At 42.1% G+C, this 15,826-nt stretch overlaps 1 protein-coding gene across 1 annotated transcript; it reads left to right on the top strand.

Annotated features, from left to right (window-relative positions):
* Window positions 1-4,748: 4,748 nt before the first annotated feature.
* LOC110527312 (histone deacetylase complex subunit SAP18) lies at window positions 4,749-10,087 on the top strand. The gene is made up of 4 exons (XM_021608504.2): window positions 4,749-4,926; window positions 5,180-5,289; window positions 6,294-6,416; window positions 9,652-10,087. The coding sequence occupies exons 1-4, from the start codon at window positions 4,855-4,857 to the stop codon at window positions 9,815-9,817; spliced, it is 471 nt and encodes a 156-aa protein (XP_021464179.1). The 5' UTR covers window positions 4,749-4,854; the 3' UTR covers window positions 9,818-10,087.
* Window positions 10,088-15,826: the final 5,739 nt, after the last annotated feature.

Raw genomic sequence — 15,826 nt, 5'->3', positions numbered from 1 at the left:
ACGATCTGCATTGATAGATAGCCTACATGCGCACTACATTGCCCACTGTGTCTGGTATGCTTTGTAGACTACTGTATATTGACATGCACTGTCCACACTCCAGCAGACAAATCAATTAATGCTTTATGTCAGATTTGAGCTACACCTCAATTGCTGGAAAATGATTATTTCTTAACACAAATGATGATGACAAATGTGGGTTTTCAATAGTGGCTTCTTTCCCCGACAGAGATGGTCACCTCACTTCAGGTCCTTAGGAAACTATGCAGTTATTTTTGTTGTTTATGTATTATTTTATGTATTATTTCTTACATTGTTAGCCCAGAAAATCTCAAGTGTTCTTACATACAGCCGGGAAGGACTTTTGGATATAAAAGCGACGTCAACTTATCATCATTACGACCAGGAATACAACTTTCCCGAAGCGGATCCTTTGTTCGGACCTCCACCCTGGACATGGGATCTTATCCCAGAGGCCCACCCAAAACAACGTGGTCACCGCAGGAGAGGCAGATGGAGCAGCCTACTGGTGAGACTGAGAAGGCGAGCACACCATCCACCGCTTCCGACCATATTACTCACCAATGTCCAATCTCTACATAACAAGGTGGATGAAATGAGGGCACGAGTTGCCTTCCAGAGATACATCAGAGATTGTAACATTCTCTGTTTCACGGAAACATGGCTCACTCGGGATATGTTGTCAGAGTCGGTACAGCCACCCAGTTTGTTCATGTGTCGTGCCGAAAGAAACAAACATCTCTCTGGTAAAAAGAAGGGCGTGGGATGTATGCCTTATGATTAACGACTCATGGTGTAATCACAACAACATACAGGAACTCAAGTCCTTTTGTTCACCTGACCTAGAATTCATTACAATCAAATGCCGACCACATTATCTTCCAAGAGAATTCTCTTAGATTATAGTCACAGCCGTGTATATCCCCCAAGCAAATATCTTGTTGTCCCTGAAAGAACTTCACTGGACTCTATGTAAACTGGAAACCATACATCCTGAGGCTGCATTTATTGTTGCTGGGGATTTTAACAAAGCTAACCTGAAAACAACACTTTCTAAATTCTATCAGCATATTGAATGCGTGATGGGATCTCGTAGCATTCTGGATCATTGCTACTCTAACTTCCGCAACGCATACAAAGCCCTCCCCCGCCCTGCCTTTGGCAAATCTGACCACGACTCCATTTTGTTGCTCCCAGCCTATAGACAGGAACTAAAACAGGAAACGCCCGTGCTCAGGTCTAAACAACGGTGGTCTGACCAATCGGATTCCACACTTCAAGACTGCTTCAATCATGTGGACTGGGATATGTTCCGGATAGCCTCAGATAATAACATTGATGTATACGCTGACTCTGTGAGCGAGTTAATTAGCAAGTGCATTGGAGATGTCGTACCCACTGTGAGTAAAACATTTAAATGTGTTAACCCTCTCAAAGCTGCCGGCCCAGATGGCATCCCTAGCCGCGTCCTCAGAGCATGCGCAGACCAGCTGGCTGGTGTGTTTACGGACATATTCAAAATCAAATCAAATCAAATTTTATCTGTCACATACACATGGTTAGCAGATGTTAATGCGAGTGTAGCGAAATGCTTGTGCTTCTAGTTCCGACAATGCAGTAATAACCAACAAGTAATCTAACTAACAATTCCAAAACTACTGTCTTATACACAGTGTAAGGGGATAAAGAATATGTACATAAGGATATATGAATGAGTGATGGTACAGAGCAGCATAGGCAGGATACAGTAGATGGTATCGAGTACAGTATATACATGAGGTGAGTATGTAAACAAAGTGGCATAGTTAAAGTGGCTAGTGATACATGTATTACATAAGGATGCAGTTGATGATATAGAGTACAGTATATACGTATGCATATGAGATGAATAATGTAGGGTAAGTAACATTATATAAGGTAGCATTGTTTAAAGTGGCTAGTGATATATTTACATCATTTCCCATCAATTCCCATTATTAAAGTGGCTGTAGTTGAGTCAGTGTCAGTGTCAGTGTGTTGGCAGCAGCCACTCAATGTTAGTGGTGGCTGTTTAACAGTCTGATGGCCTTGAGATAGAAGCTGTTTTTCAGTCTCTCGGTCCCAGCTTTGATGCACCTGTACTGACCTCGCCTTCTGGATGATAGCGGGGTGAACAGGCAGTGGCTCGGGTGGTTGATGTCCTTGATGATCTTTATGGCCTTCCTGTAACATCGGGTGGTGTAGGTGTCCTGGAGGGCAGGTAGTTTGCCCCAATCCCTATCCCAGTCTGTTGTCCTCACATGCTTCAAGATGGCCACCATTGTTCCTGTTCCCAAGAAAGAAAGGTAACTGAACTGAATGACTATCGCCCCATTGCACTCACTTCTGTCATCATGAAGTGCTTTGAGAGACTAGTCAAGGATCATATCACCTCCACCCTACCTGATACCCTAGACCTCCTCCAATTTGTTTACCGCCCAAATAGGTCCACAGATGATCACACTGCACACTGCCCTATCACATTCATTGACTACAGCTCAGCATTTAACACCTTAGTAGCCTCGAAACTCGTCACTAAGCTCGAGACCCTGGGTCTAGACCCCGCCCTGTGCAACTGGGTCCTCAATTTTTTTGATGGGCCGCCCCCAGGTGGTGGAGGTAGGAAACAACATCTCTACCCCGCTGACCCTCTACACTGGGGCCCCACAAGGGTGCGTTCTCAGTCCTCTCCTGTACACCCTGTTCAACCATGACTGCGTGGCCATGCACGCTTCCAACTCAATCATCAAGTTTGCAGACGACACTACAGTGGTAGGCCTCATTACCATCAACAACGGGACGGCCTACAGGGAGCAGGTGAGGGCCCTCGGAGTGTGGTGTCAGGAACATAACCTCTCACTCAATGTCAACAAAACAAAGGAGATGATCGTGGACTTTAGGAAACAGCAGATGGAGCACCCCCCATCCACATCGACGGGACAGTAGTGGAGAAGATTGAAAGTTTTAAGTTCCTCGGCGTACACATTACGGACAAGCTGAAATGGTCCACCCACACAGACAGCGTGGTGAAGAAGGCACAACAGCGCCTCGTCAACCTCAGGAGGCTGAAGAAATTTGGCTTGTCACCTAAAACACTCACAAACTTTTACAGATGCACAGTCGAGAGCATCCTGCTGGGCTGTATCACAGCCTGGTACGGCAACTGCTCTGCCCTCAACCGCAAGGCTCTCCAGAGGGTAGTGTGGTCTGCACAACACATCACCGGGGGCAAACTACCTGCCCTCCAGGGCAAATACACCACCCGATGTCACAGGAAGGCCATAAAGATCATCAAGGACAACAACCACCCGAGCCACTGCCTGTTCACCCCGCTATCATCCAGAAGGCGAGGTCAGTACAGGTGCATCAAAGCTGGGACCGAGAGACTGAAAAACAGCTTCTATCTCAAGGCCATCAGACTGTTAAACAGCCACCACTAACATTGAGTGGCTGCTGCCAACACACTGACTCCAGCCACTTTAATAATGGGAATTGATGGGAAATGATGTAAAATATATCACTAGCCACTTTAAACAATGCTACCTAATATAATGTTTACATACCCTACATTATTCATCTCATATGTATATGTATATACTGTACTCTATACTCATCTACTGCATCTTTATGTAATACATGTATCACTAGCCACTTTAACTATGCCACTTTGTTTACATACTCATCTCATATGTATATACTGCACTCAATACCATCTACTGCATCTTGCCTATGCCGCTCTGTACCATCACTCATTCATATATCTTTATGTACATATTCTTTATCCCCTTACACTTGTGTCTATAAGGTAGTAGTTTTGGAATTGTTAGCTAGATTACTTGTTGGTTATTACTGCATTGTCGGAACTAGAAGCACAAGCATTTCTCTACAATCGCATTAACATCTGCTAACCATGTGTATGTGACAAATACATTTTAAAACTTTTTATTTGATTTATCCATGTGTATGTGACCAATAACATTTGATTTGATTTGACATGAACTGGGAAGTGAAAGAATATTCTCAGTAGACATACACTTACAGTAATTTAACCTTATTGAGGAGAGGAGATTTATACTATTGAGATGCACCACTGTCCCATAAGAATGGGGTACATTGAAGTTGACATTTAAAATGGTTAAGGGTTAAGGTTATGGTTAGGTACGGGTTATGGTTAGGGTAAGGGTAAAGGCAAGGGTAGGGGTTAAGGTTCCAGAGTGGCGGAGCGGTCTAAGGCACTGCATCTCAGTGCTAGAGGCGTCATAACAGACTCTGGTTTGATTCCAGGCTGTATCACAACCGGCTGTGATTGGGAGTTCCATAGGGAGGCGCACATTTGGCCCAGCGTCGTCCGGGGATAGGGTTTGGCAAGGGTAGACCGTCATTGTGAATAATAATTTGTTCTTAACTGACTTGCCTAGTTAAATAAAGGTTAAATAAAATTCAAAATAAAAAGGGTTTTGTTTAGAGTGTGGACCTCCCAAGGATCCCAGATTGCATTCAACATAAGAATGGTTATCATTGTCTACCGCCACCTGTTGGGAGGAAACTAGAAATACAATCATACACTTGAAAACTATCTTTAATCGGACTGGAGAGATTAGATGTTTATAAAAAAAATGCTTGTAAAATCAAGCAAACTGCAATCTATTCGTATATGTTTTTTTATACGGCAATCGTTAAAGTTTTATAAAGTTTTTGCGCATCTTTCCTACGTCATCCGCTGGGAAAGCGGAAACGGAAATAACTATTTGGCACATTGTTTGCAAATCTGCTGTGAGCAACAACGTTAATTAATTAACTTATTTACTTCCTAAAATGGCTCTTGAATCAAGAATCACACAAGAAGAGATACGAAAAATCCCTGAAAAGCCTATCGACCGAGAAAAGGTAAGCTATAAGCACTTTATCTTCGCTTGGTTTGTGAGAGCAATTCGCTAACGTAGTTAGCATTAACGAGCCTGCTGTGCTAGCAAATGCAGCTGCACTGCTTGCAAGTGACTCCCACTTCAAACTAAACTAATTGGTTGTAGTTCTGTAATCGGCTATAAGGGCATTTAATATTTTTTCCCGCTACCACATTTTCTAGGAGACTAGCCACGTTCCTGTCTAACCAGTTAACTAACTGTTTGTGTGTCTATAGACTTGTCCTCTTCTGCTGCGGGTATTTACGACCAACGGTGGCAGGCATCACAGAGGGGACGAATTCGCACGAGGGCAAGTCCCTTCAAGTGAGCTGCAAATCTACACATGGTAAGAATATATAAATGGATGGCTGCACCTAGGGTCACGTAAGCCTAGGTGCAGGACCGGCAGGTAGCCTAGTGGTTAGAGCGTTGGGCCAGGAACTAGATTGAATCTTACCTAGTTAAATAAAGATTTAAAAAATGTGATAGCCAGTGCTTGAATTGGACTGAAATAGGTTCCGGTGTTGTTTCTGAAAATCTTCCCTCTGCCAGAATCCCCCCTTCTAATTTCATACATTTTGTGGCTAAAGTTAAATACTTTCTGTGGCACACATCTGAGTCAAATACTTTCTATAGAACAAACTTCACGTCAGGCAACCAAAAGTAATAATTAATGTGTGTTATATTAAAGAGGCAGTAGTAAAATGTTGGCAAGCAATAAACATTTCAGAACAACTATGTCTGAATTATTATCCTTACACTTTCAAACATACTAGTCAAATAAGACATGGAAAGATGACGAATTTTGGCAAAGAGATTTATTTATAGACAAAAGCAGTAGAGGATTTAGGTACAGGTGACATGGGAAGCTGCCGGAAACGGGGCCCGGGGGCAGGCGCTGAGAGGGGGGTTCGCCTAGGGCGCCATACAAGCTATAACCGCCACATACACTTGAAACAAATAGCCAAACTGCAGACAAATGCTTTCTGCTACTAAGATCAGTGAAATGTAGGCTAAGCTGACAACTGAGTGAAGAGCAGAAATATGAAATAGCAACCAAGTCGCAGAAATGAAGAACGTGAAGGGGGGGGGGGGGGGTCTGGCAAGGGGGGATTTTCGGCACTCATTTTGGGTGTCGTTACTGTTTATATTTAGGCGCAGTAGCGCCACAATACTTTTGAGCTAATATTCTATAAGACGTGCACAAACTCAAGGAGAAAAAATGTGGTACTTGCACTCTGCTCTGCCCAAGTCGAGCACTGGTGATAGTGTTGTGTGTGTTATACAGGGTACCATGGCTACATAGTTTTGATTATTGTTGTGACATGATGTTGTGTCCTTCTCCTGAAGGATGGATGCCTCGCTAAAGGAGCTGACCAGCCTAGTGAAGGAGGTGTACCCTGATGCTCGGAAGAAAGGAACACACTTTGGTTTCGCCATCGTTTATCCTGAGCCCAAAAGAAATGGCTACAGGTTAGTACTACTCTACGGCCCTAGCTTAAAGGTAGAGTCAGCGGTATGATGTACAGGCACAAAGTAAACCGCATTGTGGGTCAATTTCAGTAACAACTAAGAACTTTGAAGCGTAAGTCTCAACTTCTCTGCTGTTTTGGTCCCGTGGCTATCACGCTATAACAGCGTGAGGCGAACTCATTCACATCTGCAGATACTGTGTGTGACTGTGTGAGAGCGAAGTCTTGCATCTTGCTCATCTCAATATCTGTGGTGCTGCTCGTGGCAATGTCATATCGTTGGGTCTACCTTCAGGGCAACTGGGCTGTTGTAGATTGAAGTCACGCTATGCTCTATAATCTTGGACACAGGGTGTGCATGGTTTTGTTCCAGTCCAGTACTAACACACCAGGGTTTCTGTTAGGAAAGTGTGGCGGTGGACAACGTGACCGGGAAGATTTGAGAATGTGTCCATATGGCAGAGGCTGGTGATCTCGTGTTAGTAGACTTTTAAATTCAATGACATTTTAATTGAGATTTTTATGATTAAACATTTCACAATGATTTTGAGAAACAAAACCGTTATTGAAATGAAACTGGTCCAAGAACATGAGTATCTGAAAATATAACTAGCAGGCAGAACGATAGAAATGGTAGGATAAATTGTAAGCTTCCCCAAACTTGATACTCACGTGCTGCCTATGAAGTCTATATAAAATAATTGCCTCCATGTTTCCATGGTCGGATTTTGCCTATACGCTACTTTGAAGCAAGGTAAGACATGTCTCATAATATAAAATAAAATATTCATGTTTCAAACAATTAAGTATTTAAAAAACAGAATGCATAGTGCCTCCAGCTCACATTGTAAAGTGGTGGATGATATGCTGATAGCCTGTTGACCTGCACTTGAATGGTGAATGGGAGGCACACTTCAATTACCAGTTGAAAAACAAAAATACGAGCTATTTATTAAAAGAAATCGTATCCTGTTAACATGCGATTGCATTTAGAAATTGTTGTACATTGATTCAGCTGATAAATCACATGTTTTACTCCAGCAGTAACCAGTAGAGGAGCTGCAGGAGAAATCCCGCTTAAAATAGGCTGTGTATGCATGTGTGATAGTTGTATTGGATAAATAAGATACACGATGAGTAACAAACAGGACAATTTGAATTCGACTAAATTATTCAAATGAACCTATAGACCGATAAGCATGACAGTCAAATGTATTTCCATCAATGATTAAAAAGCAATATTTTGCAACTGGATTTTTTATATTTTGGATGGCAACATTTTTATTCATTGGCTTAGTTTTTTTAATGGCTAAAGCTGGCATTAGCTGGCTACTGGAACCCTGTAACACATCTGACTTAATTAAAGTGAGACTCAGCAACATGTTGTCACGAGCAGCAGGATGAACCGCAGGGTTCAGATGAGTGCAATGCAAGACGTTGCACTGGCCAAAAAAATATCTGCGTAGGTGCACTACACGCTGCTGCATTAGACTTATTCTAAAATGGATTCAATAGTTTTTTGTTTTTCCTCATTCTACACATCCCATAATGATAAAGTAAAACAGGTTTTATTTGTAAAAAAAAAAAAAAGTGATATATATATATATATATATATATATATATATATATATATGCACACTTTCCATAAGTATTCAGATCCTTTACTCAGTACTCTGTTGAAGCACGTTTGGCAGTGACTACAGCATCAAGACTTCTTGGGTATGACGCTACAAGCTTGGCACAACTGTATTTGAGGAGTTTCTCCCATTCTTCTCTGCAGATCCTCTCAAGCTCTGTTGGTTTGGGGGGGGGGGGGGGGGGGGGGGAGAGAGTGTGTCACTGCACAGCTATTCTCAGTTCCCTCCAGAGATGTTCGATCGGGTTCAAGTCCGGGCTCTGGTTGGGCCACTCAAGGACATTCATAGACTTGTCCCGAAGTCAGTCCTGCATTGTCTAGGCTGTGTGCTTAGAGTCGTTGTCCTTTTGGAAGGTGAACCTTCGCCCCAGTCTGAGGTCCTGAGCGCTCTGGAGCAGGTTTTCATCAAGGATCGCTCTGTACTTTGCTCCGTTCATCTTTCCCTTAATCCTGACAAGTCTCCCAGTCGCTGCCGCTGAAAAACATCCCACAGCATGATGCCACCATACTTCACTGTAGGGATGGTGCCAGGTTTCCTCAAGATGTGAGGCTTGGCATTCAGGCCAAAGAGTTCAATCTTGGTTTCATCAGACCAGAGAATCTTGTTTCTCATGGTGTGATTACCTTTTGGGAAACTCCAAGTGGGCTGTCATGTGCCTTTTACTGAGTGGCGGCTTCCGTCTGGCCACTCTACCATGAAGGCCTGATTGGTGGAGTGCTGCAGAGATGGTTGTCCTTTTGGAAGGTTCTCCCATCTCCACAGAGGAACTCTGGAGCTCTGTCGGTGACCATCAGGTTCTTGGTCACCTCCCTAAACAAGGCCCTTCTCCCCCAATTGCTCAGTTTGGCTGGGAGGCCAGTTCTAGGAAGAGTCTTGGTGGTTCCAAACTTATTTCATTTAAGAATGTTAATGTTATTTCATTTAAGAATTTAAGAATCTTCAATGCTGCAGAAATGTTTGATACCCTTCCCCAGATCTGTGCCTCCACACAATCCTGTCTTGGAGCTCTACAGACAATTCCTTTCGACCTGGTTTGGTTTTTGCTCTGACATGCACTGTCAACTGTGGGACCTTTTTATTTAGACAGGTGTGTGCCTTTCCAAATCATGTCCAATCAATTGAATTTATCACAGGTGGACTGTAATCAAGATGTAGAAACATCTCAAGGATGATCAATAGGAACAGGATGCACCTGAGCTCAATTTCAAGGCTCATAGCAAATGGTCTGAATAGTTATGTAAATAAGGTATTTAAAATAAAAATGCAAAAAAATACTTTTTGCTCTGTCATTAGGGGGTTTTGTGTGTAGATTAATGAGAGAAAACAATTCATTTAATACATTTTAGAATAAGGCTGTAACATAAAATGTCAAGGCGTTTGAATACTTTCCGAATGCTCTGTAGTTGTTGCGGAAGTCAGCCTGACATTGCTGTTTGCTTTGTGCATTGCTGACTACCTTAAATCAAGAGCTTGGTGGTCAGTGGATTAGGTAAATCGGCTGGGTTTGCCTTTTTAAAAGTATTTAAACATTGCCTCAATTGTTTGGATGATGTCATTTTGAATGTACTGTTGTCTCACCCACGGTCTCTATGGTTACAGAGTGAAAGACATCGGCAACACTGTGTCAGGCAGGAAGGGGGAAAATGACTCCATGACGCTACAGTCGCAGCGCTTCCAGATAGGAGACTACCTGGACATAGCCATCACACCACCCAACAGAGCCCCCCCACTTAACCCACGCATGGGCATGGGGAGGCCCTTCTGAACGCATCCACACCTGAACATAACCATCATATCACAAAACCCAAACCCACCTCTAAACATACATAAAGCCTTTCTGATCACACTGACTGACTGAGGAGACTACCGTGACTTTCAATAGGGCCATCCTTCAGATTTGACTGTCCCCCACATACATGCTTTTTTTGGGCCTTTTTACCTTCTGATAGATCATATTTCAGACATGTATGTTACTTTTTTACCCTCGTCTCCCATCTTGGATAATGTGAAATAAAGTTGCCGTCTTACAATAAAACAATTTCTGTCATTCCTTTTTATAACAATACCAGCAGAAAGAGTTTTTGTGTAATGCCTGGTCTAGTGTAGTTGGGGTTGTTGCAATGTCATAATGGTTCCTGTAGGGGGCAGCATTAAGACACAAATACTGTTAACACAGTCTAGACCCCTTCCCACTAGAACAGAGGAAGCCATCTGGGGCCTCGTTTCCTTTCATCCCAGCTCATCTGTTTCCAAAGGCTTCTCTTGGAATGTTTCTTTTTTCATCCCTAATGTACTATTTCTTTTATTTTTTTTCCCCTTGTGAAGAGTGATGTAGTTAAGCTGTTGGCATGGTGATTGCTAGACCCCTTATTTCTGGAATCCAGCAGTAATGAGGACGGAACATCAAGGCTGGCGGGCGCATCACAGATGTGATGGATCCCTGTAGTCCTGCAGAACCAAACCTGTACTGTCATCTAGACCAGGGAATCCCTCTGCCATCTGCTCATCTGGCCTGGATCCAGTTATTGAATCTGATGTTTTATATTATTGATGAATGTCTCTTATACTATACTTCACTTAGGAGAGACATTATAGACCCCATAGACAATATATCAGTTGCCTGTAATTCTAATTGTTCAAGATCTATGATCGACTCTACCAATAAGGATAGCCATTTTAATGTTCTTGTCCCATAGCTACAAAGCGTCTCAGGGTAGGAGTGCTGATCTAGGATCAATTTGGCCTTTTGGATCATAATTAAAAAATATGGACAGGTCCTAGATCAGCACTGCTACTCTGAATTGCTTTGTGGACATGGGACCAGGTCTTGAATTTTTTTTTTCACTTGACAAAATTCTGATGTACCCTTAAAAACTGAATGTATAAACAAAGTGACAATGCCTTTCTTTGTAATGTAATAATCCTCAGTGAGTTTGAAGACCTGCTCCTGTCTCTGCGTTCGAAGGTCTGCGATGATTGATAATGCATCACTGCTAATGTTGTCAGTCATTAATTCACATTACACACTGCTATCATTGGATGCAGCAGACTTAGAAAGGTTATGACACCATTGAGGGTTTTATTAGAGATGAATATTTGCACATATAAGAATTAAGTATGACATCAAAACATGGCCATATAGCGTGTTTACAGCTGTGTCCCCCGAGGGACAATAATGTTTTTCTTATCTTACATCTCTCGTATCTGCATAAGGCATCCCAATTTGTTTGTGGTGGTTATCGTCAACATTGTCTATGTGGCAACACATGCCTTGCGGAATAAGTTGATGCATATTTCCTGAAGAAGATATTCATCTGAGGCTCAGCGGTTTTGATGTGACTCCCATTACATTCCTCCAATGGTTTCTATAGGGAACAAACAATTAAAACAGTGACATGCTGACCACCGAATCACCCACAGTCAGGAGCGTTGTAGTATAATGCTTCTAGGTTAGGCTAATTTACAGCACCGTTGATCTGTTGATTCTCAGATACACCGGAACAACCTCGGAATAGGTTGTCATGTCAGATCAGTGGTCCAGTCACTGGGGTTATTGAGCCAACTATATACTGTAATAGCGTAATGGGTATTGTGTCTCTGAAATGAGAAGAGACATCACAGAGAATAACACAACAGACTGACGCTTCAGTGGCAATTTGCTTTAATGACAACGGACATTTGAATCAGAGGAGCAAACCATTTTTCATCAGAGCAAATATCGGCTGAGTTATTCCACCTGAGCTACGCAGAGAGGCCACGGTGGGCATTCAGAGTAAATGGGAAGAGATGTAAAGACAAGCCCATGTTTTAGGGAGAGAGCGTTTTCTCTCTGCCTGCACGCCCTCCCGGTTCATTCATTCGACACGCTGCTGTCAGACGAGTGTGTGAAGGGGGGAAACCTGTTTATTCTCCGAGAGCAATCGCTGGGTTTATTTATAGTTGGCCCCCAACTGGGTGTGCGGCACTTGGAGAAATTGCCAATTAAGGAGCAAGCACACCAATGATTGCGGGACTGCATTGGTGAGACAGACACAGCTGCGACAATGGACAGGATGGATAGAAAGGAGTAGAACATGAATGAAGAAATGAAGCAGCACTCACACACCCAAGTTCCTTCCTTTTCCAATTAAATGAATGGTTTTAATATCAGTGAGTATCCTAGATTGGATTAGAATTGCAGATTATATGATATAATATTAACAGGCACGTGCACTCTTGATTCAGCCACATCCATCATATTACACATGCAACAGTGTGCTCATGCCAAGATGTGTGTGTGTTTATTTTCTATCTCTGACTTGATGGTGTACTCAGCCCAGTAGCCACTCAGTCGTAGCTGAGCACTGACCAACGGGCTAATTGAGATGAATAGTTATTTCCCTGTGTGCGGTGGTGCTACCAGTCCAGTAGGGCTGGGCGACTCTACAGAGTTATCGACAGAGTTTGGCTTGCCTTTGGCCATTATTGTTTTCAACCAAAAACCCTTGTTGAAATCAAAATGGACCAAATCTAATACCATTGTATTTTAACATTATTGTGACGTACACTAAGTATACAAAATATTAAAGATGCACTATGCAGAAATTGCTCCGGTATTTCCTTGTTGCTAAAATTTGAATAGTTAGCCTAATTTCAGTTTGTGTGCCAAAACAAGCAAGAATAGTGTAGATAATCATTGTAACACCAAAACCGCTGTGAAATATCTTTCCCATAACATTAATATAGTATTTTCAGCTGTTTGAAGCTGGTGTATAAAAACAAAAGTAAAAGACACAAACACAAAACTTAAGAATGGGAAGCATAGAAATAGTGCACATAGAACAGATACACCGCTTCTTAGACTTGCTTTCAATGACAATGACAGATCTATAACACAAAAAGTTACATATTGCAGCTTTAAGAACACCTTCCTAATATTGAGTTGTCCAGACCTGTGCCTGGGTGCATCTTCTACTGGCAGCCTCTTCAGCCACCCACTCTGGTCTGAGTCACAGACCATGGCATCAGCCTGGCAAGACGACCTTGAACTTACCTTGGAGGCTCATGGGACAGGGGCCAGTGTGTGTGTCCGATACGGACGGCTGACATTAAATGGCATTTCTGGCAGCAGGTGTGTTTGAAGGAAACCTATTAAGAAAGAGACTCACCCCCATCTCTCTCTCTCTCTCTCTCTCTCTCTCTCTCTCTATCATCTATCTCACTCACTCTCTCTCTCTCTCTCTCTATCATCTATCTCACTCACTCTCTCTCTCTCTCTCTCTCTCTCTCTCTCTCTCTCTCTCTATCATCTATATCACTCACTCTCTCTCTCTTTTTCTCTCTCTCTCTCTCTCTCTATCATCTATCTCACTCACTCTCTCTCTCTCTCTCTCTCTCTCTCTCTCTCTATCATCTATCTCACTCACTCTCTCTCTCTCTCTCTCTATCATCTATCTCACTCACTCTCTCTCTCTCTCTGTCTCTCTCTCTCTCTCTCACTTACTCACTCTTTCTTTCTCTCTCTCGCTCTCTCTCTCTCTCTCTCTCTCTCTCTCTCTCTCTCTCTCTCTCTCTCTCTCTCTCTCTCTCACTTACTCACTCTTTCTCTCTCTCTCTTTTACTCCCCCTTCTCTCTCTCAACCTATCTATTTACGTTTCTATCTATTTACAGTGCATTCGGAAAGTACTCAGACCCCTTGACTTTTTCCACATTTTGTTACATTACAGCCTTATTCTAAAATGGATTAAATAAAAATGTACACACAATACCCCATAATGACAAAGCGTATTTTTTGCAAATACAAAAATACCTCCTCTGTGGAGATGGGAGAAAATTCCAGAAGAAAAACCATCTCTGCAGCACTTCACCAATTAGGCCTTGGTGGTAGAGTGTCCAGACGGAAGCCACTCCTCAGTAAAAGGTAAATGACAGCCCACTTGGAGTTTGCCAAAAGGCACCTAAAGACTCTCAGTGTCACGCCCTGACCTTAGAGATCCTTTTAATTCTCTATTTTGGTTAGGTCAGGGTGTGACTAGGGTGGCAATCTAGTTTTCCTATTTCTTTGTTTGGCCTGGTATGGTTCCCAATCATTGTCTCTGATTGGGGATCATACTTAGGCAGCCTTTTTCCCACCTTAGTTTGTGGGATCTTGATTTTGTATAGTTGCTGTGTAGCCTGCAGAACTTTACATTCGTTTTGTATTTTGTTGTTTTTCGGTGTTCATTTTTTTTTTTGTAACAGTATTTTTATTGGAATTTCACAATTTTCACCCATATTAAGAGATACAACAGAGACAAAGCACACAAAAAAAACAGCACTCACTTACACATACCTACGCATATATATATATATACATACACACATGCATATACACATATATACGCGTACACACATACATACACACACATACATACATACCACACACACCCATACATACGTACACCATTTTCCTCTTCCCGCTCTGTGCTTCTCTCATCCCATCCCCATCATTGCATACAATCAATACATACATTTTAAACAAACATACAAACAGAAATTAAACAAAAAAGCTCAGTTTAAACCAAGAAGTTAGGTTCCACACATGGAACGTACAGTGTAGTTCTGAAATACATAGATCCCCGCCATTCTAAGAGAATCCTTGCAGCATAATAGCTAATACCTCAGGTTCTAGGTAATTTAGATAAGGTTCCCATTCTTTGTAGAACTGGTCTGTTTTAGAATGCAATCTACATGTCAGATATTCCAGAGGCACCCATTCAAATAGTATCGTATGCCAATCTTTAATAGAAGGAACCTTATCACTAATCCACTGTAAAAGGATGTTTTTCCTCGCTGCGGAGGTAAGGATGTTGTAAAGCCTCCTTTTACCCACAGAAGTAACATGCCTACTAGGGAGACCTAACAGTAAAGAAACTGGGTCCAATTCTAGATCAACCCCTAGGATCTTTTTAATTTCTTGCAGAACACCAGACCAGTATCTTTGTATTTTGGTACATGACCATAAACAATGTGTTAGGGTGCCTGTATCAGTTTTACAAGCATGTCTGCGATTTGGGGATATATGCAATCTGTGTATTATTCTTAATTGGATTGCTCTAGTACGATTACATATAGATATTGTTTTTGCATATCTCCAAATGTCCTCCCACATCTCTTCGTCAATAATAACAGACAATTCTTTCTCCCACACTTGTTTCACCCTCTGTGTGTTGACAGCAGAAAAGGACCTTAAAGTATCAAAAAACAGACTTACAGACATTTTCCTTTGTGGGAAAAAAAGCATTCTTTCAATGACAGACACATCAGGGTTACCAATTAAGGTGGTGCTCTTCAGAATATAATGTCTTACTTGTAGGAAGCGGAAAAAGTCCTGCTTTGGGAGTCGATATTTCTCGACCATCTGCTCAAATGACAATAAAATCTTATCAGCAAATAAGTAATTTAGCCTGCGTATGCCCTTATTAAGCCAAAAGTTAAAGCCAGCATCCAGCAATCCTGGACTGAAATCTGGGTTGTTAAGAATTGGGGTAAGAGCAGAGGTTAGTTTGGACCTTCCCATGAAGCGTTGAACTGACCTCCATACTTTGAGTGTGTTAAGTGTAACGGGATTATTGCAGTGATCTTCTACAGACTTGAAACTTCTGAAAAATAAAAGATCATGTAAGGGGTATTTTGAAAGAGAAGTCTCAATGTCTAACCAAATAGAGGAGTCATCATTTGTGATCCAGTCAGAAATATAACAAAGGTGGGCACACCATTGATAGAACCTGATATTGGGCACGTCCAAGCCGCCCA

Source organism: Oncorhynchus mykiss, chromosome 7 (genome assembly GCF_013265735.2).
Source record: "Oncorhynchus mykiss isolate Arlee chromosome 7, USDA_OmykA_1.1, whole genome shotgun sequence".
Classification (NCBI taxonomy): Eukaryota; Metazoa; Chordata; class Actinopteri; order Salmoniformes; family Salmonidae; genus Oncorhynchus; species Oncorhynchus mykiss.
Note: the sequence above shows the minus strand (reverse complement) of the source record. Positions and strands in the feature narration are given on the sequence as shown.